Below are 23050 nucleotides of genomic sequence, written 5' to 3'. Positions count from 1 at the left end.
TAACACAATGCACTAGTTTATTACCTTTATGGCACTTAACACTCCTTGAGCTATTATTAGTATTACTTATTTTTACTTGCTAATTGTATTTAATTTACTCCCCTACTGGAATGCTCATCTTGGCCATATTAGGTCGTGTGTGTGTGTGTGTGTGTGTGTGTGTGTGTGTGTGTGTGTGTGTCTGTGTGTGTATTACGGCTGGATGAATGAGTGAATGAATGAATGAATGGAAACTCTTCCTCTAGCCTCAGCAGGCCATCAATTTTTAGGAAACTGTTAACCTATTCTTTTGGGCAAGACTGAAAGCAGGAGGTAGAATGAGGGAAGCTTGGTGAGGGCTGAGAAGACGGAGGAAAGTTGGAGTAGATTGAGGAGGCCAGACGACATGTGATTAGAGAAACTGAGGAAGGTCGCAGAGGCTGCGGAAGGTTTAGGAGTTTGAAGGGCCAAGGACTGAAGGCCAAGCAGCGGCCGAGAGGACGTCCCAGTCGTCTGCACGGGAGGCGGAGCCTGAGGTGGGGCCTCCAGTGAAGGGGCGGGGATTGGGGGCGGGGCCGTGGCCAAGGGGCGGGGTCAGAAGACAGGGTCGGAGCCGGCGGGACGCGGCCCGGAGGAGAGGGGCGGGGCCTGGAGGAGGGAGGCGGGACTGGGGGGCCAGCCAGGAGCAGCGCCCAGCGCTCTGCGGCGGCGGTGGATGATGGCAGCGGCAGAGGCGGCGGACCCCCAGCTGATGCTCGGAGTGGGGCTGATCGGTGAGGACGCAGACGCCCTGCCCGGCCGGCCTGCACCCCATTTCCGCCTCCGCCCTGGCTCCGGGTGGCTCCGCCTGCGGTTGGGAGGGCGCGGCCCGCTCCTCGTTGGGCCTGGGCTGGGGGCGGCGGGGCCCGGCCTCCTGGGCGTGGGGACCCGGCGCGTCAGCCCACGGCCTCCATGGGGCCCGCCCGGGGCGGGCGGCGGGGCGGAGGGACTCGAGGGCCTCCCTGGTCTCGAGATGGAGCTCTTCCTGGACACCCCGGGTGGCCCGACAGAACCCGGACGCTGAGGGTGGCGGGAGGCTCGACCGCGGCGAGGGGCTGCTGCGGGTCAGACGGTGCGGGTTTCAGGGCCTAGAGCCGGCCGTGGGCCGCTGCCTCAAAGCATGGGGGAGCCAAGCGCAACTTCCCCGGCTCGGCTCCCGGCTGGGCCTGGATCATGTGATGGAGCGGTTGGAGACATGGTGGCCGAGTCCGTGCCGGGTTCCGGGTGCTGCGCCTTGTGCGTGGTTTTCTTCCGTTCAGCCGCACCAGAGCTCCAGGGGGTGTAGGTGAAATGTGTGATACCCGCTTTGCCGAGGAGCACACGGAGGCCCCCGGTGTCATTCGTGCATGGTCACAGACTAGGAAGTGGCAAAGCCAGGAGTAGGAACTTTGCAGTCAGAGAACTCCTGAATCATGTGATAGAGCCCGTGCATATATTAGGAGTTTCTGCATAAACTCGTCTGGTGGCATCCCAGTTAGTTCTGAGGACTCTATGGATGGGGAAGTACATTTGGATATTTGGGGAGCCCAAAGTGTGTGCGTGAGCCGTATGCAGTGCTTCGGGGTGATTGTTTCAAGGAACCATGCATCCGACTGGTGACAACACCAGGTTGCTGGTTCCCCTGCCTGCCATTGTCCTTTTAAACAGTCTATAATCCCGAGACTGTTACTCACCCCTAAGCACTCCTGTTTCCCCCGTGTACAAGGACATTGCCTCGGTGTAGCAAAACAGTGGAAAGGTCCTGATTATTTTTCAGTATCTTAAAGGAGTGCATTTGTCTGGGAATGGCTTTCTGTATTAATTTCTAATGTGGTCCAAAACGTCTTCAAAGCGAACCCTAGGTACTTCTTTGGGCATCTTAATCTAGCCTGAAGGTATTTCTGAATTAAGGCAGAGTTAAACTCTGACTTTATGTGGAAACAGGAAAAAAAAAAAAAAAAAAAAAAAAGATGGCTTATCATCATATTTTGAAGCCAGCAGGTTTAAAAATTTTTCAAATTGGCATGGGTTGAAAAGTCTAGACACCACTGCTGCCAAAGCTTTGCTTCATAAGAATGGAGGAGGGAGCAGGTGTTGATAATTGCTGAAGCTGAGAAATGGAGATAAGGGAATTCATTTTATTATTCTTTCTACTTTTGTATATACTTTTTTTTCTTTAAAAAAAAGAGATTTTTTAAAAAGTCTGTTTATTAAAAGCTGGATTCTTACTGCTCTATGCATTAACTGTTTCCCTAAAGAGTAGACTCTTATTGCCTGGAGTCTTCATTATTAGTAAATTGTTTCTTTTTTATTATGGTGTTGTGTATTTCGTTGATGAAACTATATGTATGACTGGATAATCTTTATTATTAAATTTTTTAAAACATGGAATTCACATAATCATTGCATAACAGGAATTGAAAGAGATTTCACCATTTTCCCCATCTCTGGTTTTTTTAACACACCCTTTCTATATATTTATTAAAACTTCTTCCAATTAGACAAAAATTTAAAGTGATTATAGGTTCACGAGAATTTGCATGTGAAGGGAGGGGAGACTTCTATTAAACCTGTAGGGCTAAACTTTCCTTCATGATTTGCTGTAAAAGTTTCTACTCAAGTGTCCTAAAATTCAAGATCATGAGCACCAGATAATTTGACCAGTAGAGGTAGGTGGGAATTTGGGGGTCTCATCTCTTCTGGTTTGCTTTGTAAAATTGATTCCACCAAATGCTCTGAGTAACCGGTCAATTCACTTCCTTGCTGCTGTTTGACATTCTCACAGTGACCATTTTTCCACTGTAGAAAAGGACACAAATGGAGAAGTCCTGTGGGTTTGGTGTTACCCTTCCACAACAGCTGCGTTAAGGAATCTGCTGCTGAGAAAATGCTGCCTTACAGATGAAGACAAGCCTCTCCATCCCTTCGTCTTTGGTCAGTACAAAAGAACATGGTTTTACATCACAACAATTGAAGTCCCAGATTCTTCGATTTTGAAAAAGGTATAACTGCATAAAGGTCAAAAAAACCCAAAAATAGTTAAAGTGATCTAAGATTATTCTACAGCTCTTAGCTTTAGACCTTTTCATTCACTATATGCTTCTAAAAAATATTATTTTCATATTTCATATTGGGAATGTTTGCTTTCACACTTCACGCTCATTCATTCTATAAATATTTATTGGTGTCTATTCTATGACAGATCTGCAGGGATACAGTGATGAGCCAAACAGCAGGACATGGTCTCTGCCCTTTTTGGGGTTATATTTTAAGGGGGTAGAAATCTAGGGATATTTCAAAGCCATGACTCTGATTAAAACTGGGGAAAAGTATTTTTTCATATTTAAAAATGATTTTAAAGGATATAATTATCCTTGGCATAGTTTAAAAAAAAACTTTTCTTCATTTGTTTGTGAATGATAAGGATATATTAAAAATAGAAAGGGTAGCAATTCCTCAGAAAGTTAAACATAGAATTACCATATGATCCAACAATTCTGTTCCTAGATATATACCCAAAGTGAAAACAGGTATTCAAATAAAAACTTATATGTGAGTGTTCATAAAAGCACTATTCAGAATAGCCAAAAGGTAGAAACAACTCAAATATCCACCAACAGATGAATGGATAAACAAAATGTAGTCTATACATACACTGGAATATTATTCAGCCATAAGAAGGAATGATGTTCTGACACATGCTACAATATGGATGAACCTCAAAAGCATTATGCTGAGTGAAAGAAGGCAGACACAAAAGGTCACATAGGGTGTGATTCCCTTTATATAAAATAGCTAGAATAGGCAAATCCACAGAGACAGAAAGCAAATTAGTAGTTTTCAGGGGGTTGGGGGAAAGGGGAGAGACTGCTTAATGGGTACAGGGTGTCCTTTTGGATAGATGAAAATGTTTGGGGACTAAATGCTAAATAGGGGTAATAACTGCATGACATTTTGGATGTACTAAATACCACAGAATTGTACACTTTAAAATGGTTAATTTTATGTTATGTGAATTTTACCTTAATCAAAAAAAAAAAACATAATTAAGGAAATCCCTGTATTAAGTAGACTTGTTTGTACATCATATGCTATGTCATGTAGAAAACCAGTATGTGGTCATTATGGACTTCCCTTAAACCAAGTAACCGTCAAGTTTTTCTCAAAGAAAAAGAATATTGGTAAGAAGTCGTCACACCTCTGGCATGTACCTGGGTGGGGACTTCTTTTTCCCTTTTATGGCTAATTTTGTAGCAAACAATGGGACTGTACCAAGCATGTCCAAGATACAAGTTTTAATAAAAGATTTGCATTTAAAATGACAGGAAGGCGACAGTTTAAGATACTGTTAACATTTTTGGGCAAAACAGAGATTTCGTGATTAAAAAATATAAATTTGCAAAAAGGTAGGTATCGATGTGTTATAAAACCTTTGCTTGATGTTAATTAAGTTCTTGCTGAAAGTCTTGATGTATCTTCAAGTAGATTTATCTGTGTTTTACATTACAGACTGCAAAATTGTAGCAAAATCGATTTTACCTCCTTGTTTTTCAGATTTGAAAACAGCAAGAGATAATTCTCACATTTCAAAATATGATTTTCAAAAAATGTGTTTTTAAAATGCTTTGCTTTCTATAATTAATTTTTGTCTCATTAATGAAAATATTAGGTATATCATTATCAGAAACTTATAGAGGCATATAAATTAATGAAGCTTATTCTAACAGTGCCCTTTAGATTATAGCACTCCCACACCACAGAGAGTTGACTATTTTGAAACTGTGTGATTCTTATGGAGACACGTTTTTGTTGTTTTCCATCCTTCTTTATCTTAATGAAAAATAGTCGCTAAATTGGTAGGTCTGATTTAGCAATTCTGGTTCTGCTTTGATGACATTAGAGGATGTTAAATGAAAATTCACATTTATGATATTTGAGTGAAATATTTTTGTGAGTCTTTTGGCAGGGCATGTTTTTGAAATATTGTTCTATCTCTAAAAGTATTGCAGCCTTATATAGGAAATTATATGTATAAACAAATATGTATATATAAATAAGTGTATGTGTAAACATGCACATAAAATTATAAAGAAGCAAGCAAGGGCTTTGTTAAATTTTGCTCTTTTCTTTTTTTAATTCAGTTTTATTGAGATATATTTACATATCATACAATCATCCATGGTATATAATCAACTGTTCACAGTAGCTCTTTTCTTTTTAATGCTGGTATATCTTGTGTAAGAAGTTTGTTAAAATACAGTAATATAGAATATAGTAAAAAAAAATAATTCTATTAAAGTGTCTTTAAAAAGTATATCTTTTTTTTGTTTGTTTCTTTTGGACAGGTGACTCATTTTTCTATTGTTCTGACCGCCAAAGATTTTAATCCAGAGAAATATGCCGCCTTCACTAGGATATTGTGTAGGTCTGTATGAAAACTGTGTTAAATGCTAATATACAAAATGAAGATCTTACTCAATAGATAACGTAACAGATTTCTACACCAAGGAAACAAATTTCAGCCCTCCATCTCCCTAACTTAATCTTTACTGGCCCTTTAGAGGCTATTTTGCTCCTCTTATTTGGGAAAAAATTATGGGAAAGGAAAAAAAGCAATTTGTGCCACTTTTGTTCCTGTGTATTTTGAGACACCCACTTTTGGTCTGTTTCTAGACTTCAGTCTAGAACTTTCCTTAGCAGGGGCTTAGTTAAGTGCCTTTTGAAGTGGTAAGATGGTTCGTGTGTCAAGGTCTGTGTGCAGGCGTCATTTGGGGGAAAGTTAATGGACATTTTAAATTATGCTTAAGAACAGGAAAACTGTTCTTAGCTGTAATGCTGAGGGGTTGGGAAATTCTAGTTAACTGGTTAATCGTGATTCAATCAGATGCCTTTAGTTTCATCCTAGTTGTTGAAAAAATGTATCTAAAACATACTTGTTCACTCTCTTGTCTTGGTAAGTGTATCTAGTGGACTTAGTGAACTCTCCCTTATCTGTTAGGGACAGACTCTTTAATTATGAACGCTTTTGTAAGAATTTAGGGGTGTGTGTGTCTGTGTTTTAGTATTGTCACTAGATAGAATTGTAATTCTAGATGTTATATACTACCTTCAGCCCTCAGGCTCTTCCCCCCAACTAGTTTTTTGGGACAGTAAGAGTAAGAATTGTTTTTGTTTTTCCCATTATAGCCTGATAAGTAGTTCCCTTACTGCCGTTTTCACACACACACATGCACACAATCTAGTGTAAGAATGCCTCCTCATTATCTAAAAGTTTCAGTTAGTTTTTGTTTTTTTAAAAATTGTTATTTTGGTAATATATACAACATAAAATTTCCCATTATAACCACTTTCAAGTATACAATTCAGTGGTGTTAATTAGTTACAATGTTTTCCTACCATCACCACCACTCATTATCAACAGTTAGATTGCGTTTTGATTAAAAGAGGATTTACTGGTTTTGCAGCTGGCTATGATAAAGAAGACTGTCATAAAATAAGTTCCAGGAATGTGACTTAATGTGGAAAATGAACAGTTGTCTGCTAAAGTGGCACTGAGGCAATGGAGATCTTTATTGCTGGAAGAGAAGCTACCCAGAAGCCATGTGCTAAAACAACACTGCAGAAGTGCTTTGAGTAAAGTTTGGACTCCCATTTCATTTGATTGAGTCAGAGTTCAGCTACTCAGCTTAACTCACTGGGAAACATTCTGGGGATTCAGAAGGCAAGGTTGCTTTAGACCCCACTTCCTGCCTGGGAGGGTGTGCAGAGGGTTTCCCAGCTCCTGCGGTGTCTTGGCATTGCAGCCCGAGGAGAAATAAGGCCTCACAGATACTGCCATCCACCTCTTCTGCCTCTTACCCCTTATTTCACTCGTGTGTTTGTCCTGGCGTGTGCACATGCCCATGTGCTCACACACACCCCACATGCTTGCATGTATCTGTGTACCCGTGCACACAGTCATAGGCAAACGCTCTGTCACGACAGTGAGGTTAGCGTGGAAGTGCCGCCTTCCACTCCTGGTGAGAGAAGCCAGCAAGTGTACTTCATGGCGTGTAGAAGCCTGGTGGGCAAGGTTCATCCCCTACGTGGGATCCAGGTCGACTTCCAAGACCCCTTGGCTTCTAGTCCCCACAGAGAGTGGCCCCGGAGAGAACCAGGGCCCCTTGTGTACTTGGGCGCAGCTCCCCAGCTTCGTCTGAAGAAGGCCCTCTGGAGTTTCAATGGCTTCCTCGCCCTGTTCTCTCTCAGGGCCCGGGGTGGTCATGTAGGAAGTAAGTCAGGTGTTCCTGCCACCCTCCTGTGTTTCTCTTCTCCACCATTTCTATTTGATAATTTAGTGATGTTTTTATTTTTTATTGTTGATGGTAATATAAACACATGGTAAAAAAAAATACAAGCAATACAGAAGAGCATACAGTGACAACTTGGTCTCCTCTTACCCCGGTTCCCCAGGCTGCCAGTTCAGGTCCCTGCCTCCCACCCCAAGGCCAGCCCTGCGAGCAGGGTCTCCGTGTGTATGCATGCGCGTGCGTTCTTGAGCTTGAATGGACTTTATATATAGTAGTAGCTCACTCTTCTCCTTGTTCTCTACCTTTTGTTCTCAATTTGTGGTTTGAGATCATAAAAACATTCTGATGATTGACAAAATTTGGTAAGCAGTCAAAATACTTGCTTTTTTACTTAATCTATAGTAGATACAGCTTGCAATTGATCTGTTTTAAACGTTGGTTTAATTTTCTTCCCACTTTTCTGGCCTATCAACTGCTGAAAGACCTGAGTAGACCTCATGGTGTTTCTTAAGCAAAATTTAATTTTAGTTACTCATGGGAAGAGACTTTGGGGAAGAGACTGACTCCGTGTATGAGTTCTAAATGTAGCCAATTTCCTGTCAGCATTTTCTGGAAGTTTTAAGTTGACGATGAGTGTATCTAATGTGCATGTATCACCAGCAACTTAAAGGAGTTTTGATTTCTTAATAATCTAACTATAGCCACCTCTGGGAACTCTGATAATAAATGTGAGTTCTACAACTAATTATTGCTTTCTCTGTGAACAATGCATAAAACTCCTTTCTTGTCAAAGGAAATCCAGCAATAAAACAGAGTCATTATGACTAAGAGCAGTTGTAATGTAGGACATTAAAAGATGTGAGAAAAACATAGAATATCCCTGAGAATGATGGCGCCTCAGAAAGTCCTTAGCTCATGCGCCTGCATTAGTGGCTCTAGCAGGCTACCCCAGATGCAAGGAGAGAGCTGACTTCAAATAATTGTTCAAAGTCTCTCTGGTGTTTTTCTTTTTAAATGCATTTTCAGATTAAATTATAGAAGTTATACATGTCATGAAAATATTTGGATATTGAGAAGAAGAATATTAGCAAGTTGGCTTTAGATTCTACAGAAAGTACCCGTGCCTAGCCTCGTGCCTTTCTTCACGTGTTTCCTGCCAAATAAAAGCCTGCTTATTTTCTGACTTTTCCTACAGAATGTACCTGAAACATGGGAGCCCAGTTAAAATGATGGAGAGTTACATTGCTGTTCTCACGAAGGGAATATGCCAGAGTGAAGAAAATGGCTCTTTCCTTAGCAAGGACTTCGATGCCAGAAAAGCATATCTTGCAGGCTCCATCAAAGGTAAAAAAGCAAAACAAAAGCAAAAAACAAAACCCAGCCAAGGACAGACTCTCAGTGTCTCCATTGTACCCACTTTCCATACATCCTCTTCATCTACATATTTATTTCCTGCACGGAAGGGTAGTTCAGCCCCTAAGTTTCCTGATTGGGTTAGAATCCTGTGAAAGGAAAGCAGATTTCTGTGCTGTTCCTTTCCATATTATTCTTGCTGTTACAGAAATGTTCTTTCACCAGTGGCTGACTGCCATGGCTCGAGGTCTCCACTGACTTCCACAGTTCCTCTTTCCTTAGCTCTTAGCAGTTGACTCTTCTAGCTGGAGAGCTCAAGCCCTGGCCCAGAGTCCCCAGTCCAACTCCCAGCCTTGCTCTTGGCTGGAAAACCCCAAATGGCAGAGACCAGCACAGGGTTAAGCCACAGAGGCAGAAGAGGTGAGCTCTGAAGGCCCCAGTGGCCTCCTCCACACCCTGTCCACAGCCCCTGCCCTTGCTCTTGATCCCACTGTTCTGTGTGGTTTGGCCGTGGCCTTGCTGAGGTGTACTTCAAAAGGACTGACGTAATGACCTGTGTGTGTGTGTGTGTGTGTGTGTGTGTGTGCTTAGTGGACATTTTTTAAAAATCAGGAAGTTTTCATGACACAGATGCGAGTGCCCTTTCATATCATTTATTCCACTTACTTGTGAGTCTGGCTTTATCTGTGCCCCCTTGGGGCTCTCGTAGGCAGCTGTATCACACACCCCAGTGGCCAGGTGTGTGGATGGGTACACTCATCCACCAAGTGAGGTGCTTCTGTGCCTGTAACATTTGCCTGAATTTATTCTCTATATTGAAAATAGTTTTGCGTTCTTGTCATAAGACTTCTTTCTGATAAAAACTTATTTCCTTATGCAGTAACATTATGATTTCTTTTTTTAAGACATCGTATCCCAGTTTGGAATGGAAACTGTTATTTTACACACAGCACTGATGCTAAAGAAGAGAATTGTTGTCTTCCACCCAAGAATAGAAGCTGTCCAGGAGTTTACCAGGTGTTGTCTCTAATCATTGAGAAGTGTACTTTGTTGGCAGCTGGTGTGGGGCACTAAATGTCACCATGTGTTCTGCTCTGTTGCATGTTTGGCATGAATAGAATGTGTTAGGCTGGGGGTGAAGCACCGTTTGGTTTAATAATTCAGTTTAGATCTAGTAGTTCAAATCACTGAATTTGGACAGATTCTTAAGAGTTGAAAATAATAACTTTTTAGAGAAGGGAGTCAGCAACCTTTTCTATAAAGGTCTGGAGAGTAAATATTTTAGGTTTGCAGTTTCTGTCACAACTACTGAACTCTACCATGGTATCACAGAAGCAGCCAGGCACTATGTAAACAAGTGAGCAGGGCTGTGTTCCAATAAAACTTTATTTACAAAAACAGGCAGCTGGCCCATGGGCCATGGTTTGCTGACTCCTATTTTGGGATAAGTTATTCCTTCTGTTCAGTTTTACTAAAAACTCATTTGTTTTTATAATAAATACAGATTTATTGTACTTTCTGTTTGTTTACAAATCTAAGTAGTTCTTAAACCCTTTTTTAAAAGCAGAGGGAACTAGCATTTGTTCTGTGCTTACTGCAAGCCAGGCATTGTATAAGACACTTTAAATTATTAAATTTCCTGGTGACAAGAGCCCTGCAAGGAAGTATCCACACCCCATTTTATGGATGAGGAAATTGAGGCTCATAGAGGCTAAGTGGTAAGATAATGAAAAGAAGAAATGCTTTAGAGTCAGAAAGACCTGGGTTGAAATCCTGGCAAAGCAACTTACAGCTCTGTGACCACGTGAAAGATACTGAATCTCTCTGAGCTTCTGTTCCTTTAGCTGGAAAACGAGGATGATGGTAACTTATAAGGTTGTTCTTAGGATTGAAAATAATTTGTGTGAAGTGGTTGACCTGTGCCTTGCCCTTAGTATGTGCTTTAGAAATAATTATTAATGTTATGGTTGTGATTGCCTTTGATCTTAAGTGAGAGGCCAGGATTCACCTGGCTCCTGAATTTTTCCACTTCATCCCCTTTTTTCCTCTACAATTATGCTTCTTTAACTGGGGGTGTTTGTTTACAGCTTTCGAGAAATGTAGCAGGCATTTGGGGGTTCATGAATCCACAGATAAGTCGGGCCCATCTTCCTGCAATAGCAGTTTTATTAAAAGTTTTTTTTTTTTTTAAGGAAACTTGTTTTGTATAGAAATATATATATTTAAAAACTCACAAAGTGGTTTGTAAGTTTGCCCAGAATTTTAAATATAAAATGGGAGACTTCGAAAACATTTCTTGCTCATGGTGACCACTTTGGGATTTACCCCAAGACCTCCCTCTCTGTGGCAGTCTGCAGACCGAGATGTTTGGAGGAAAACTTTATGAGTGTCACTTCTTGTCACCTGGGAGAGCTTTTGAAAAGTCACCTTAGACTTTTTGAACTAATCTGACCCATAAAGCAGAGTTGCAAACCATGCATCACTTTAATTTGAAGGCTGGGAGTGTTGGCACATTTAGGGGCTGGTGTCACATTGGCCTCTGATAGCTGAGCGACTCTACCCTCTTAATTTCTTCCTCTGGAATAAGGAGGAGACGGGGACAGGCTGAACATTTGAGTCCTTGCCTTGATTCCTCAGGACTCTGCCTGCCCTGGTGTGGCATCGACAGGATTGGACCATACTTCATTCTTACGTGCACCTCGACAGTGATGAGCTGGACGCCCTGCAGATGTGCCCAGGTAGCCAAGGGGAGGCCAGAGCAGGGGATGTCCTGCTTTAAGGGGTTGTGTGTGTGTGTGTGTGTGTGTGTGTGCATTTCTGTGGGGAATACTGAATAAAAAGGGTCTTTTATTATGTCTTTGGTAAATTGAACCAATTTTAACTTGTAAAGCTCTAATTTTAAAAGTTCCCCTATCAGTGATTCGATTTAGGATATTTAGAGTTCATTTTGAGGCTTCCCATATTTTTTCTCAAAGGAAAAATTAAAATTATTTTTAAATTGTGTTGTTGGGCTTGTAAAATGACTTTTAATGGGATGATTCTGGGAATAATTGCTAATGCATTATTACTCATTTACACAGGCATCCTAACTTCCTAGTGAGGTAGTTGTTTTTTTGTTTGTTTTTTTAACTTTAAGGTTATTATGTCCTTTTCACTTACATAAAAATGATAATGATACAGGTAGTAGGAGCTTTTGTTGTTGCTTTTTAAATTATGAAATACTTCTTACTTACAAAAGAATACATAATGTTTATAAAAGTTATAAAAAAGTAAAAGGAACACTCATGGGCCCACCACACAGATGAAAAAAGTAGAACATTGTCAGTTTGAAGCACCCTGAGTGCCTTCCATCCCATTCTCCCTGTTTCCTGCCTAGGGTGCCTCTTTTCTTTGCGTCTCTTAATGGATTTACTCATTTGCTGATGGACATTTGGGTTGTTTTCATCTTTTGGCTATTGTGAACATTAGTGTACAAGTATCTGAGACCCTTTTTTCACTTTTGCTGGATATATACCTAAGAGTGTGTTAGTTTAAAGCTGCTATGTACCCAGAAAAGGCCATGTTCTTTTAATCCATTCCTGTGGGTGGAGACCTATTGTGGGTGGGACCTTTTGGTTAGTTTATTTTGAGAAGTGACCCAGCCCATTGAAGGTGGGTCTTAATCCCTTTACTGGAGTCCTTTATGAGAGGATAAAAGATAGGGAAAAGCCTCAGAGAAGCTGAGACAAGGACACACCCACAGAAGCTGAGAGAGCCACTGAAGCCAGAGGCTGAAAACAGCAAAACCTGGGAGAGAAGGTCCAGCAGACATTGGCCATGTGCCTTTCCATGTGACAGAGGTGTCCCAGATGCCAGTGGCCTTTCTTCAGAGAAGGTTTCCTCCTGTTGATGCTTTAATTTGGACATTTTCTTGGCCTTAGAATTGTAACTTATAAGCTAGAAAATCTCCATTGTTAAAAGCCAATCCATTTCTGGTATATTGCATTTCCGCAGCTTTAGCAAACCAAAACAGAATGGAATCACCAGATTATATGGTAATTCTATATTTAACTTTTTGAGGGTCTGCCATACTGCTTTCCACAGTGGTTGCATCATTTTGCATTCCCATCAACAGTGCACTAGAGTCTCAATTCCTCTGCATTCTCTCCAACACTTACTGCTTTCTGTTTCTTTAATAACAGCCATCCTTGTGATGTGAAGTGGTATCTCATTGTGGTTTTGATTTGTATTCCCCTAATGGCTAATGGTGTTGAGCATCTTTTTATGTGCTTATTGGCTATTTGTGTATCTTCATTGGAAAAATGTCTATATAAGTCCTTTGCCTTTTTTATTTTTTTAATTAAATTCAGTTTTATTGAGATATATTCACATACCATAAAATCATCTATGGTGTACAATCAGCTATTTGCAGTACCATCATATAGTTATGCATTCATCACCCCAGTCTATTTTTGAACATTTTTCTTACACCAGAAAGAATAAGAATAAGAATAAAAAATAAAAGTAAAAAAGAACACCCAAATCACCCCCCCATCTCACCCTATTTTACATTTAGTCTTTTGTCCCCATTTTTCTACTCATCCATCCATACACTGGATAAAGGGAGTGCGATCCACAAGGTTTTCATAATCACACTGTCACCCCTTGTAAGCTACATTGTTACACAATTGTCTTCAAGAGTCAATGCTATTAGGTTTGAGTTTGATAGTTTCAGGTATTTACTTCTAGCTATTCTGATACATTAAAACCTAAAAAGTGTAATCTATATAGTGCATAAGAATGTCCACCAGAGTAACCTCTCAACTCCATTTGAAATCTCTCAGCCACTGAAGGTTTTTTGGTTTCATTTTGCATCCCCCTTTTGATCAAGAATATGTTCTCAATCCTACAATGCTGGGTCCAGATTCATCCCCGGGAGTCATAGCCTACATTGCCAGGGAGATTTACATCCCTGGGAGTCAGGTCCCATGTAAGGGGGAAGCCTTTGCCTATTTTTAAATTGGGTTATTTGTCTTTTTGTTGTTGAGTTGTAAACATTCTTTATATATTCTGGATATTAAGCCCTTCTAATATATATGGTTTGCAACTATTTTCTCCCATTCGAAAGGGTATCTTTTCACTTTCTTGAAAATGTCCTTTGATGTACAAAATTTTTAAATTTTGATGCAGTCCAGTTTATTTATTGTTTCTTCTGTTGCTCAAGATTTTGGTGTCATAGTTAAGAATTCATTGATGAATCCCAGATCATGAAGATTTACCCCTGTGTTAGCTTCGAAGAGTTTTATGGTTTTAGATCTTAAATTTAGGTCCTTGACCTCTTATGAGGTAATTTTTGTTTGTAGTGTGAGGTGGGGTCCACTTTCATTCTTCTGCATGTAGATATCTAGTGTTCCCTTACACCATTTGTTGAAGAGATGATTCTTTCCCCTGTTGCGTGCACTTGTCCCCCTGTGTTGTTGACAGTCAGTTGGTCATTTTCGTTTCCTTTTAAGGCCTCCCTAGAAGTCTTTAACGTCTGTTTCCACCAACAGTCTCTTCAAGGCAATCCAGGCTTTTTCTGTCAAGCACCTCAAAACTCTTCCAGCCTTTAGCCGTTGCCCAATTCCAAAGCCACTTCCACATTTTGAGGTGTCTGTTACAGCAGCACCCCATTTCCCGGTGCCAAACTGTAATTGTTTCCTAGGGCTGCTGTAATAAATGACTACAAACTGGCTTAAACAGAAAGTTACTCTGTCTTGGTTCTGGAGGGTGGAAGTCTGAAATAGCAGGGCCGTGTTCTCCCCTGTGGCTCTAAAAGAGGAATCCTTCTTTGCTCTCGCTGACAGTGGCAGCCGGCCTCGGCGTTCTTTGGCTTGTAGCTGCGCACCTCCGCCATCCGCCGCCTTCACGGGGCCTTCTCCCCTGCGGGTCTCTGTTTTCACCTGGTGTTTTCTGTGTCTCTTCTCCTTTTCTCTAAGGTTAGCCTACCCAGCTCCAGTATGACTTCATCTTACATTAATGATTGCATATGCATGAACCCTATTTCCAAATAAGGTCACATTCTGAGATGCTGGGAGTTAGATGTTTAATATGTCTCTGGAAGACATAGTGCACTCCGTAACAGAATTTGATTTCCTTTTTCCAGATGAATTATCATTTGGCCCAGGAACATTCATTCTATAGTGTCTTCCCTTCTCCAGTGCTCAGCAGTATCATTTCTCTCATTTATCAGATTTTCTCATGTTTGAGTGGGTCTGTGGCTGGGTTCTCAATAGTTGATTTTTGTATTTGTTGCTGTTGACGTTTTTGTTTTTCTTTTTTCCTTATTAGAGAAGTTGTGGGTTTACAGAACAATCATGCATAAAATACAGGATTCCCATGTATCACCCTGATATTAAGAACTTGCATTGGTATGAAATATTTGTTACAATTGATAGCACATTTTAATTGTACTATTAATGATAGTCTATGGTTTAACTTAGGGTTCACTGTTTATGTAGTGTGCTTCCAAGGATTTTTTTTTTTAATTTTTATTCTGTTACCATGTATACAATCTAACATTTCCCGTTATTAATCACCTTCAGATATATATTTCAGTGCTGTTAATTATGTTAACAGTGTTGTGCTACCATCACCATCATCCATTACTAAAACATTTACATCATTCCAAATAGGAATCTTGAACATTTTTAAGCCTTAGCTTCCCATTCCCTATCCTCACCGCATCCCCTGGTAACCTGACTCCATGAGTTTGCTTATTCTAATTATTTCAAATCAGTGAGATCATACAGTATTTGTCCTTTTGTGTCTGGCTTATTTCACTCAATATGATGTCTTCAGGGTTCATCCATGTTGTCGCATGTGTCAGAACTTCATTCTTTTTACAACTGAATAATCATATTCCATTATATGTAAATACCACATTTTACTTATCCATTCGTCAGTTGATAGACATTTGGGTTGCTTCTATCTTCTGGCAGTTTGAGTAATGCCGCTGTGAACATCATTGTGAAAATATCTGTTCGAGTCCCTACTTTCAATTCTTTTTGGTATATACCTAGTAGTGGGATTGCCGGGTCATGTGCTGGTTCTATACTTAGCTTTCTGAGGAACCGCCAAACTGTCTTCCACAGCGGCTGCTCTATTGTACACTGCCACCAGCAATGAGCCAGTGTTTCTATTTCTCCACATCCTCTCCAACACTTGTTTTCGGTTTTTTTTTTAATAGCAGCCATTCTATAGGTGTGAAATGGTGTGTCATTGTGGTTTTGATTTGCATTTTCCTGATAGCTAGTGATGCTGAGCTTCTTTTCATGTGCTCTCTAGCCAGTTGTATATCTTCTTTGGAGAAATGGCCATTCAAGTCTTTTGCCCATTTTTTAATTGGGTTGTTTGTCTTTTTGTTGTTAAGTTGAAGGATTTCTTTAAATATTCTAGATATTAAACCTTTATCAGATATGTAGTTTCCAAGTATTTTCTCCTATTGTATAGATTGTCATTTTACTTTCATGATAAAGTCCTTTGAGGCACAAAAGTTTTTATTTTGAAGAGGTCCATTTATCTATTTTTTTGTTCCTTGTGCTTTGGGTGTCAAGTCTAAGAAACCATTGCCTAACACAAGGTCCTGAAGATGCTTCCCTATATTTTCTTCTAGGTGTTTGATAGTTCTGGCTCATATATTAGGTCTTTGATCCATTTTGAGTTAATTTTTGTATAAGGTGTGAGGTAGGGGTGTTGCTGTTTTTTAAATGTGTTTATTGGCAAAGTAAAAGTCTAGCAATGATAAATTGGTCTTCAGAAAAAAAATTTTTTTAATTGTGTTGCTCTCTGAAATCTGAAAGTCTGATAACCATTGTCTTGAATAACACCAATTCCAGGAAAACACACTTGATTCAAAGGTCTGCTAATTCTTGAGTAGCTCTGAGTCCTTTAGCATTTATTGTAACAGATCTGAAATGAGTGAAAGATGATGCAGTTTCCACTATGTTATCTCTCAGAAACCCAGACATTTGGCTCTAAGACAAAAGTGTTTGCCCTGGAGACAAAGGCCTAAAGAAGGACACTGACTGGTTAAGTGAAACCTACTTACTGCCTTGTTTGTCATACTTCACCCAAATAGCCATGACTGATAGTAAAGCCTTTACGTCAGCCTTTTACCCTTGACAATAAAATCTAATTTTGGAACATTCTGAGTTCAGGCCATCAACAAAAATGTGGTCTTAATAAATGCTCACATTCCCTGCATAAATAAAGCAGGCAAGAAAAGCAGCTGACTGAGCATCTAGATGCAGTTCCTTTTTTTTTTTTTTACATTTTTTAATTGTGAAATATAACATATATACAGAAAAGTGATAACTTTCAAAGTACACTTTTACAAGTAGGTAGCAAATTTCAAAGAATGTTATAGGTTATAGTTCCACAGTTTCAGTTATTTCCTTATTGTAAAATACAACATATATACAGAAAGGTGGTAACTTCCAAAGTACAATTTAATAAGTAGTTATATAGGAAACTTCAAAGAATGTTATAGGTTATAGTTCCACAGTCTCAGTTATTTCCTTTTTGTGAAATATATATATATATATACAGAAAGGTGATGACTTTCAAAGTACAATTTAACAAGTAACGATAGAGCAAATTTCAAAGAATGTTATGGGTTACAGTGCCACCATTTCAGTTCTTTCCTTCTAGCTATTCTATTACCCTAGCATCTAAAATACATATATATATATATATGTAAAATTTATATAAGGATTCAGTATTTGTAATCCTTTTTAAATCCTATCTTGTCTGTCGCTATACCCCTTCTCGTTTATTCACTTTCTTGATCTTCAGGGGTGCCTAGGCGGTGGCCACCCTAACTTGTTCATATTGAAAAGGGGTGTCGACATTTTGGGAAAGGGGGACGTAGATGCAATTCCTTTTTGACTTGTCCATGATATGGTTCCCTCCCCATCACAGTGATCGTGGTTGTCTTTGTCATGCAGGCTACATCGCTGGATTTGTAGACTTGGAGGTGAGCAACAGACCCGACCTCTATGACGTTTTTGTGAATCTGGCAGAGAGTGAGATTGTCATTGCTCCACTTGCAAAAGGTTAGTCCTCTGTTGTGTTCTGTTGTAGACACAGGATATAAGCCAGGAAGTTGTATTTTTTAGGCCAAGTTCTCTAAAGCCAGTATCCGAGGGCCTGCTTAACCTGCTCCTGCTCTGCTGCAGCTGGAGGGATTTTTCTGCATGTCCAGCACACAGAGTTTGTTCTAATAGACCTAGCCAAGTTAGCCGTGCATCCTGGGTGCTTACACTGCACAGTATATGTAGACATGGTAATAGCCTCTTCATCTTGTTTCTATACTTTTCAGTGTAATCAAGGTGTATCAGTTATGTATTGCTGAATAACAAATTATCCCCGAATAACAAATATTTATTATTGCGCAGTTTCGGTGGGTCAGGAATTGGGGTGTGGCTTAGCTGGGTGGTTCTGGCTCAGGATGTCTTTTTGGTCAAGATGTTGGCCTGGGCTAGAGGACTGGCTTCCAGGCTAAATCTTGAGTGGCTCTGTGTCCTTTAGCACTTCTCGTATCAGACCTGAAATGCTGTCGGCAGGAGGCCTCAGCTCCTCACCACCTGGGTCTCTGCAGGGCAGCTTGAATGTCCTCAAACATGGGGGCTGGCTTTCCCAAGAGGGAGTGATGCAGGAGAGAAAGGAAGAGACCACAGCGCCTGATGAACTGGTCAGGAAATCACATACTGTCACTTGTGCCATGTTCTATTTGTTAGAAGCAAGTCACGGGGTCTAAGCCATACTTAAGAGGAGAGAAACTCAGCTCCACCTCCTGAAGGAGGACTGTCAAAGAGCCTGTGGACATTTACTGCCATACAAGGGTTAAATGTGACTCCTGAATAGAAAACCTTTCTGAAGGATGTCTCAGTAAACACAAGGGAATGAAAGTTTTCTTGGAACTATTGACCAAGGAAGGGTGTACTAGTGTCATCTCAAGAAAAATTAACTTAGATTGTCCTAAATTGCAGCTGCATAAAGTGGAAAAGATTGGGCTAAACGTTTGTTGAGCCCAGGGCACTCACTACTTAGGGAACTGGTTTTAGATGGGAATTACTGATATCAGCTCTCGTGTTGTCATTTTTCTTTCTCCTAAAAATGGAGGCAGACAGATGCTAGTCAATTAAGGATGTCTGTTAGATGTATTCTGATTATGTGATGTTTTATCTAGAACCAGAACTGGATTTCTTTAGTTTTAAAATTGTAAACATAATATATGTTCACGGCAAGAAATTTAAAGCATTGAAGCAGTATAGGAGATACTACCATTCGCAAAGGCAAAGTGAAAGGAAACTGGCTGTGCCCAGGCCCCTTCAACTGCTCAGGCATTCGGATCCGAAAGGGTGCCCTTCTCCCTGAGCCGTCTGTGGCTCTGAGTCTGAATAATGGGCTCATAGTGGAATGGAGTTTGCTCCTTGGAAGCAGAGGCAGAAAATTCTATCTATCACTCTCCTTAGCTGCAGAAAGTAGCGATGTTTATAACTACTGTAACTGAGGTGTTGTCTTGATTCATTTCTGAGGTCCTTTACACAGTGAATGTTCCACCTGGCCTCTACCACACAGACGGGAAGTACCTCTTTCAGAACATCCCTGCCCAAAAGATAAATTTAAATTCTTAACTCTAAAGATCGTGACTGGAAAGTCTTAAAATCACAACTTACTCTTAGTCAGAAGTTTTCGTTAAGTTTTATCTAGAAAGAAAAATAAAAACTCTTGTTGGTTGAATGGGAAATTTGGTTGGTATTGATCTGTTACTATTTTGGACATGAAGCGGTAAACCATGATTATGCCTTACATTGTCAATGATCATGTGGACATGTGGGGGTTGTCAGTTGCTGTTAAAAAATTCCCTCTTGTGTTTTTTCCAGTTTTCACATAGATGGCATCATTGTTTTTTATTATGTAAACTTCTAAATAGTCACACACGTATTCTTCTTCATCTCGCCAGAGGCCATGACAATGGGCAAACTGCACAAAGAGGTTGGTCAGCTAATTGTTCAGTCTGCAGAAGACCCAGAGAAATCAGACAGCCAAGTTATTAAGGTAACTTCTTAGTCTTCCGACTCACCAGGGATCCTGAAGTGGCATCGCTGGCTGGGGCAGCAGAGCTGCTCAGCGCCTACAGTTCACGGTAACAAAGTGAAGTGACGCAGGGAGAGGCCAGAGGGCAGGTGCTCAGATGAGGCTTTGCTGAATGGCCGTGCGGATGGTGAGCAGATCCAGGGGCTGCACGGCTGAGTCAGAGTTGCCAGGCTCTGGGCAGATACATCCAGCGAGAAGTGTAACTGCGAAGTGGTCTGGAATATTCTCTTGGCCAACCGGTCCATAGGAAAGTTTACAGGGGGGAGCAGTTATAGAGAGGAGAGTGCTGCTGAGCATGGAGAATGGATAGATTGTCCTAGTTCAGCTTTGATATATTATTTCCAGGACGGTGGTTAATCATGTAATCCTTCCCCTGCCACACTTAGCCGTCTCCTGGCACACTCTGCAGAGCTGGCTGCTCTGGAGTCAAGCTGACCAGAGTGTCTGCGGGGACCAGTTGGTGCCCTCTCCTCTCCCCTTGCCAGATTAAGGTAGTAAATTGGGTCTTATTTCCTATGCAAACTCCAGTTGACTAGAAGAAGCTGCATGGAGCGTGGTGGTGGTAAGGAGTCTGGGTTTGTGTTGAGGTTACGCAGGCAAGTACCATGCATTGGATTAGCAGTGCCTGCCATGGGCCCAAGTGCCAGGATTTTATTATTCCTGCACCAGACTGTGGAGATTTGGAAAGGTCGATTCTTACTCATTTCACCCTCAGAGGGGGCTCAGCTGCAGTTTCTGGGGGTACACACAGGGAACACACAGGGAACCTCCTGTGTATTGTTGCCAGTTGGGCTCCCTCTGAGGAAGTGGGTTGGAAGTGTGAAGGGTACAGGCACTGAAGACACACAGACCTGGGGGTGAATTTGAGCTCTGCTACTTAGTGTGGTATCATCTTGAACAGGTAACCTTTCTGAAGCGGGATCCTCTCATTTGTAAGAAGAGAGGCTGTTGTGAGAATGAATTACAAAGTACAGAAAACCTTCAAGTGGCTAGCACATCGTGTGGGTGCCTAATAAATAAGCCCCTTCCACACAATTCAGTCTTTTTCTCCTTCTACTCCTTTGATAAGCCATCTTATTGCTACTTCAACCAGAGAAAGTAGATAGGGAAAGAAAGAGTGGAACTTTAGCCCAATTGTTTTCTTTCCATTTGTAGCTATTCATTTAAAGAGCCCAAGTGGTTTTGGATTCGGAGAGGAGAGAAGAGTTTTAAATTTGAGCTTGGAATATCAAAGAGACAGCCAGTGGGCAACAGGAACTGAGTATGGAGCTTTGGAGTCTGGGGGTGGTGGGGTGTGAACTAAGGGTAACAGATTTGAGAGCTGCTTCTCTTACAGTAAGGCTTTGAGAAGTTGAACAGAATATTCGCCTAAGGACCTTATGGCTTAACTGTGGATGTGTGGAAGTGCCAGCCTGAGTGCTTTTCTTCCTAGTGTTCAGTCAGACTCTTTGTAGCCTTGACGGGGAATTGCAGTGAAGTAAATCTTCAATTTAGATGCATGCCAGAGTCCAGGGTATTCTCCACGGTATTGCCTGGACGTGTAGACGCAGGCTGGAAGGCTCTGCCCATCAGCTTCACTTCGCCCTAGGGTCTCTGCCTTGGAAGGCTGACAAAGGGTAGACACATGCTCATTTGGTTCTCTTTTGTTCCCTTCACAGTTTTTGATACTAACATTGCATATTTTTCTGTTCTGTTAAAGGATATTTCCCTAAAAACAAAAGAAATTTATGCCAACCTAGCACCATTTACATCTCTTTCCAACGATGGAGAAAAGCCAGCACTCGATTTTAAAGCACTAAAGCAAAATCGATTTCCACCAGCCACAGAAAACTTCCTTTATCATCTAGCAGTAGCTGAACAAATGCTGATAATCTGACTGAGACAAAATGTATTGCTGATGACTGATAGAAAGCTTTCCTTTCTTATGATTATTTACTAACTATGTAAAATACTGAAAATAACAAAGAAAATGTCATATTTTAAATGATTTATTTGAAACTATTGAAATTCGACCTGAAAAACACTGAAACACGTGGAAACACTTCTAATTTTCTCCTGTATGATTAGTTTTCTGCTTACTGTCAGTGTTGGACAAAGTGCCGTAGCTACTACAGATGTTTTAAACAGCCTGATGTCCTGGAGTAAGAGAAAAGCTCTGTCAAGTTCTTGTGCAAATCACAGCAAACCCAAAAGCCTTCATTAATCTGTTCCAGTTCCATTGTATAGCCATGAGTGAATGGTTTATTTTCAGAAAGCTGCCTAAAATTTTGCTTTGTATTCTTCTAGGAAGAATTTTAATTCCTCATGAGGAACTCTATTTTCTGAGCCAAAACTGCTAAGTTTTCTGCAGGACTGTCTAGAAGAGCATTAAAAAACCCTGCAGTTGCACTTTCTTGTAAAAGAAAAAAAAATTGTCTTGGCCTTTGAACATTTTGCCTATATTATGAGGGTTTTGCATAGATTTTATATCTGAGTAGACAACTTTAGTAATCCATATTTATACTGTCACAAAGGTAAGCACTTGGCAAACATAAGTCATTGATATCCTTCAGTTAACCCTGTTGTTAGTAACATTCTTTTGAAAAAGATGTCAGCCCTTATGTGGTAGAGTAAAATAAGAAGCCTGTCTTGAATACAGACGTCTGTATGACTGAAAGAGTGACTTTGTATAACAGGTAGGGGCATGTAAGATGTAACTTTTTGCAGGCGCCAAAGACCAGAGAATCAGAGAATGTCTTCAAACAACTTCAGAAAAGCGATTTGGCCACATATGAAGGGAACTGTCCTTGTTTCGTTGTGTACCTTTCTCATAACTGGAGACCTTAAAATTACCAAATAGGCATGGAGATCTAAATTACGTACTTGCTATTTTATTATATGAATTTGTATTAATTATGAAAGACTATTTTTCACTCAAATGACACTGATGTCCTTAGAAACCTTACCTAGAAAAATGTTTGCAAAAAACCTTGTCTTTATTGGCTCTTTCATTGATTCTGGGTGTTCGACATTTGTTAAGCCAAACTAAAAAATAGCCTTGCTCTCCTCCCTCCTTGGGTGGAGGCAAGAGGGAATCTAAATGAGATGTTTACTGAAGCAAATAATTGAAAATTAAACCTGCACTTTATGAAAATGAATACTAATACCTTTTTCTCCCTCATTTTTGTATTACTTTATTAGCTAATGATCAAAGTTGTTAAAACTACATATTTATGATGTAGAAATAAAATGGAAATATTTTGATACTCAACAAAGTTTTGGGTAGGTGAAGAATTGTACTCGTTTTTTCT

At 40.5% G+C, this 23050-nt stretch overlaps 1 protein-coding gene across 4 annotated transcripts; it reads left to right on the top strand.

The window, feature by feature from the left end:
* The first annotated feature begins 650 nt into the window (after positions 1-650).
* DENND10 (DENN domain containing 10) lies at positions 651-23011 on the top strand. 4 transcript variants are annotated; one of them, XM_037804025.1, is made up of 9 exons: positions 651-752; positions 2803-2931; positions 5343-5422; positions 8482-8630; positions 9545-9656; positions 11277-11377; positions 17606-17713; positions 19627-19721; positions 21460-23011. In XM_037804025.1, the coding sequence occupies exons 2-9, from the start codon at positions 2899-2901 to the stop codon at positions 21634-21636; spliced, it is 855 nt and encodes a 284-aa protein (XP_037659953.1). In that variant the 5' UTR covers positions 651-752; positions 2803-2898; the 3' UTR covers positions 21637-23011. The 4 variants fall into 4 exon arrangements, with proteins under 4 accessions (XP_037659953.1, XP_037659952.1, XP_037659954.1 ...); XM_037804024.1 differs by having other exon boundaries at positions 657-752; positions 2803-2999; XM_037804026.1 differs by having other exon boundaries at positions 657-752; positions 2803-2999; positions 19547-21603.
* The last annotated feature ends 39 nt before the right edge of the window (positions 23012-23050 follow it).

The sequence above is a fragment of the Choloepus didactylus genome, chromosome 15 (genome assembly GCF_015220235.1).
Source record: "Choloepus didactylus isolate mChoDid1 chromosome 15, mChoDid1.pri, whole genome shotgun sequence".
Classification (NCBI taxonomy): domain Eukaryota; kingdom Metazoa; phylum Chordata; class Mammalia; order Pilosa; family Megalonychidae; genus Choloepus; species Choloepus didactylus.
Note: the sequence above shows the minus strand (reverse complement) of the source record. Positions and strands in the feature narration are given on the sequence as shown.